The sequence below is a fragment of the Cibotium barometz genome, chromosome 43 (genome assembly GCF_041138505.1).
Source record: "Cibotium barometz isolate CiBa-2024 chromosome 43, ASM4113850v1, whole genome shotgun sequence".
Taxonomy (NCBI): Eukaryota; Viridiplantae; Streptophyta; class Polypodiopsida; order Cyatheales; family Cibotiaceae; genus Cibotium; species Cibotium barometz.
Window position 1 is genome coordinate 15945831 of NC_141088.1, and position 4025 is coordinate 15949855.

The window sequence follows — 4025 nt, forward strand, 5'->3', positions numbered from 1 at the left end:
CAGGTGCAGTTACCTGCGCAGCCATAAAGTTGGCATAGTTGGGCGTAGTCGGAGGACCCGTATTTACATGGAAAAGGCGCCACGCATGAAAGGCCTCTCAAACTTGACAATCAATATATGGCATCACGCTCATTCAAAGTCGATGACCGACTTATATTTCAAAGGGCATATTTTTCTTTGCTAACTGTGTTCTCTGTTAGGCAAATGAGTGTCCATCGCACGGGCTAGATCTAAGCTATCCATGTCATCGATCCGCAACATCGAACGGTCAAGAAGCGTGAAGACGAAAGGTCACTGCCAGGCGGCAATTTCACCCGTGATGAAACCGGCGGCAGTCGGTGAGGGGCGCGGAAGTTAGGGCAAAGGGCTAACGTCGAGATAACGGTCTATTTGACGGCGCCGTTTAGGGGCATCGTTAGTTGAAGGGTTTCTGAGCTCCTGGCTATGGTGGAAAACGCGAATTAGGGTTTAATTAGCTTGAATTAGCGTAGGTCCTTCTTTTCAGAACTCCACAAGTTTTGTAGATCTTGTAGGTTACAGATATGGCGGGGAGCTCGAATTAGGGTTTCGACAGCTAAGAAGCAAGAAAACTGCGTTTCGGTAAGGCTTTATCTCTTCTTTCTCCTCAGATGCGTTGATACCTGCAAATGGCGAATTGGGGTTCTAGTCAGATCGGGATATCTGCTCTTCTTTGTTTTTTTTCCTGTTCGCGGACGCTCTCTGCCTAGCTTGAGCTTTGGTCTGCGGGGATAGAGGTGAGCTCCGCAGAAAGGTTTCTTTTTACTTGGTTAGGGTTTCAGCAGGAACTAGATTTTGCTCAATTAGGTTTTCAGCCAGGTCTTTTTCATTCTTGAATGTTCGTTTCTGAATCTGTGTTCTCGTATTTGCAAATGCTTCAAGTTTGGGTTAAATTAGTGCCCCCGTTTGGTTGAGGTCTTCCTACCTTTTGGCTTGAGATCTGCCTCTGTATGATTTTATTTTACTTAATAGAAGTCTCTTTTCTGAAAAAAAATACAATTAGGCTTTCTCTTAGAAATTGCCTGAAACATGATGTCAAGCTAGAGTTTCACTTTCCTGAAAAAAACAATAGGGTTTTAAATAGAAGTCTCCTTTCTGAGAAAAAACTAGGGTTTCAACAGGATGTTTTCTACATGGTTTATAACTAGGGTTTCTGATGGAAGCTTCCTTCTCTCTCATTAAGAATTTCACAGTAGGCCTTTCAACTGCAGGTTGTCTCTAGAAATCGCCTGAAACATGATATCAAACTAGGGTTTCAACAGGATGTTTTTCTACATGGTTTATAACTAGGGTTTTTGATGGAAGCTTCCTTCTTTCTCATGTAAGAGTTTCAAAGTAGGCTTTCAACTGCAGGCTGTTTACTAGCCTTTCATTTCATAATCTTGTACTTGAAGCTGTTTTCTGCATGTGTCTTTTTTTCTGTGCAGGAAATGGATGAGGCCTGGGAGCGTGCTGTAGAGGTGGCTTGTGGTGGGGAAGAGCCGCAGGCTGTGCGATCTCTTACCCTTGATGGAGCTCTTAAGTGCTCACAGGGCCGTCTGCCTGCCCCCTCCCTGCTGGAGCGCTTCTCCCAGCTTCGGGTTCTTTCCATTGCCAATGTTGGCCTCACCTCGCTAGCTGATTTCCCCTCCCTCAAACACCTTGAACGCCTCATCCTGAGTGACAACCGCATTTCTAGCGGTCTTGAATTTCTTGTTGATGCGGGCTTGCATTCCCTTCGTGACCTTGATCTCTCAAATAACAAGATCCAGCAGGTTGATGACCTAGCTCCCCTTGCTCAGCTGAACCTCCTCTCTCTGGACCTGTATGAATGCCCCATCACCCGTGTTCAGAACTACAGACCCAAGGTCTTCTCTCTCATCAAGTCGCTGCAGTACCTTGACAAAGTTGATGCGGAAGACAACGAGAGACCTGAGTCTGATGAAGAAGAAGATGATCAGGAAGATGATGTGGAAGATGAAGTTGATGATGAAGATCCGGGATATGCTGCGGACATGATCTTCAGCTCCAGTGGGCCAGGAGACCAAGATGATGATGATGGGAACGATGATGATGGAGAGGAGAGCGATGAATTGGATGAAGAGGATGATGAAAATGTCCAGTATCCTGCAGGAGCTAACCATGTAGGGCAAAGAAATGAAGAGACTGGCTCAGAGGAAGAAGAAGTTGATGATGAAGATGACACTGAGCAAGTGCTTGAGGTGCAGGATGTTGAAGAAAGTGAGGAGGAGCAGCAGGAAGTGGGAGAGGATGAGGAAGATGAAGATGAAGAGGATGATGATGAAGACGAGGAAGAGGATGGAACTGAGCAGGCCAGTGCTGGAGTTGATGGGGAAATAGATGCCCAAGGGGAGGGTGAGGAGGAAAACAGTGAGTTGGGAGATGAGGATGAAGAAGGGGATGAAGGTGTGGACGATGACGAAGATGATGAGGTTAGTTGTCTCTAGCTTCATTGTTGATATTGATTTTTCTGTAGCTTTTTCGGGTCTTGTGTTTTGCGTAGGGGCCTTTGAGACAAAAGGGGTGTTCATAGTTGCCCTTTGCGCATGTATCACTCATTGCGCATGGACAGGGCATCTTTTCCAAGGGGCCTTTGAGACAAAAGGGGTGTTCATAGTTGCCCTTTGCTCATGTATCACTCATTGCACATGGACAGGGCATCTTTTCCATGCCAGTCCATTGGGCAGGGGGCGTCTGTAACATCCTTAAACTGTGTATTGGTTTTAGTGAACATGATCTGCCACTCCAAGCAAAAGCCCGTTGAGCTTGTGGTTTGTTAAAGGCGGAGATCTTAGCTGCCCTTTCTCACGGGATGGGGCTTCTCCCCTACCCAAGTCTCCGCTTGTGTGTTCGGTGGGGATGCCTGTAAAGTTCGTAAATGGGATATTATTTGTAGTGGACACCAGCTAGACATATGTGTTCTACATTCTGGTAATGAACATCCTGTGAGTTCATTGTGCACACTCCTAGTTTTAACACCTATTTTGTCTAATTTGCACCCATTTTGATTTTATTTTGTACAGGAGGATCTAGGGACAGAGTATCTTGTACAACCCATTGCCCGACCAGAAGATGAAGAAGGTGCAAGTGACTTTGAGCCAGGTGCAGATGACTATGTAGAAGATGATGATGACATTGATGATGATGAAGAGGATGCTGAACCAGCTGCAGCTGCCTTGAAGCGAAAGCGAAGCAAATCTGAGGACGACGAGGAGAAAGAGGAAAGACCTCCCAAGAAGTAGTGCTTTGTGAACTGGTTTCCTTGTCTTCTACCATGAGCTCGTCCTTTGAGAGAGGCATTTCTTTTATCGCGTTTACAACAATCTGTTGCATCCATTCTTTGTTTGTCACAGATGTAAATGTAAGGTCATCAGTTTCTTGTTAGGGTCGAAGAGGGGTTAGATGCTTTGTTTCTAAGCATAAACTAAGGTTCCTTCAGCTGTGGAGGGTCTGATCCCTGCATGCAGACCGTGCTTTTTTTTCTTTTTCTAGAAAAATAGGCTTTGTACTTGGCTAGCACCTTGATGATGGGGTTGCAGTGGGATGATAGCCAAAACTTTTAGCAGGCTTAGCACAAAAGTTTATTTCTGCTACTTCTGTCTTGTTTTTTTAGTTTTCCCAAGTTTTGTTACTTGTGCCTAGTAGAAATGAAGTAGTGTATTTAAGCAAAACTCAAGTTTGCAGGTTTCCAAGGTTCACAAAAAGAATGTTTTTCTATTGAATTGGCAACGTGATGGTACTGAATTATTTTTGTGGAACAACTGGCAAAAATTTTCCTTTGTTGTAGCCCAGAAATGCAGACTTCTGACTCGGGTAGGGGTCAGCCTAAATGAGCTGTCCAACCCTGTGAGCTGTCTGTCCCAGCTGGATGCAATTTGGCTCTAAGACAGCATCATGGTGGGGGGAGCCTCGATGAATTGGCGTGGGTTCAATTTGTGCAACTGGTAGGTTTTGTCCAGCCTCGTGGGCAGCATGTCCAAGCTGGATGTGGGTCATCAGTTTCCCAT

General features: G+C 45.4%; 1 protein-coding gene across 3 annotated transcripts; it reads left to right on the forward strand.

The window, feature by feature from the left end:
* The first annotated feature begins 386 nt into the window (after positions 1-386).
* Positions 387-3611, forward strand: LOC147613595 (uncharacterized). Of its 3 annotated transcripts, none has more exons than XM_086781599.1 (3): positions 387-755; positions 1446-2450; positions 3042-3611. In XM_086781599.1, the coding sequence occupies exons 2-3, from the start codon at positions 1449-1451 to the stop codon at positions 3258-3260; spliced, it is 1221 nt and encodes a 406-aa protein (XP_086637725.1). In that variant the 5' UTR covers positions 387-755; positions 1446-1448; the 3' UTR covers positions 3261-3611. The 3 variants fall into 3 exon arrangements, with proteins under 3 accessions (XP_086637725.1, XP_086637724.1, XP_086637726.1); XM_086781598.1 differs by having other exon boundaries at positions 393-600; XM_086781600.1 differs by lacking the exon at positions 387-755 and adding an exon at positions 937-1339.
* Positions 3612-4025: the final 414 nt, after the last annotated feature.

What these genes read in the sequence shown, in the direction of transcription:
- LOC147613595 (XM_086781599.1), top strand. Translation starts at nt 1,449, where the DNA reads ATGGATGAGGCCTGGGAGCGTGCTGTAGAGGTGGCTTGTGGTGGGGAA. An exon ending in ACGATGACGAAGATGATGAG is followed by an intron (nt 2,451 to 3,041) that starts GTTAGTTGTCTC and finishes TATTTTGTACAG; the next exon opens with GAGGATCTAGGGACAGAGTA.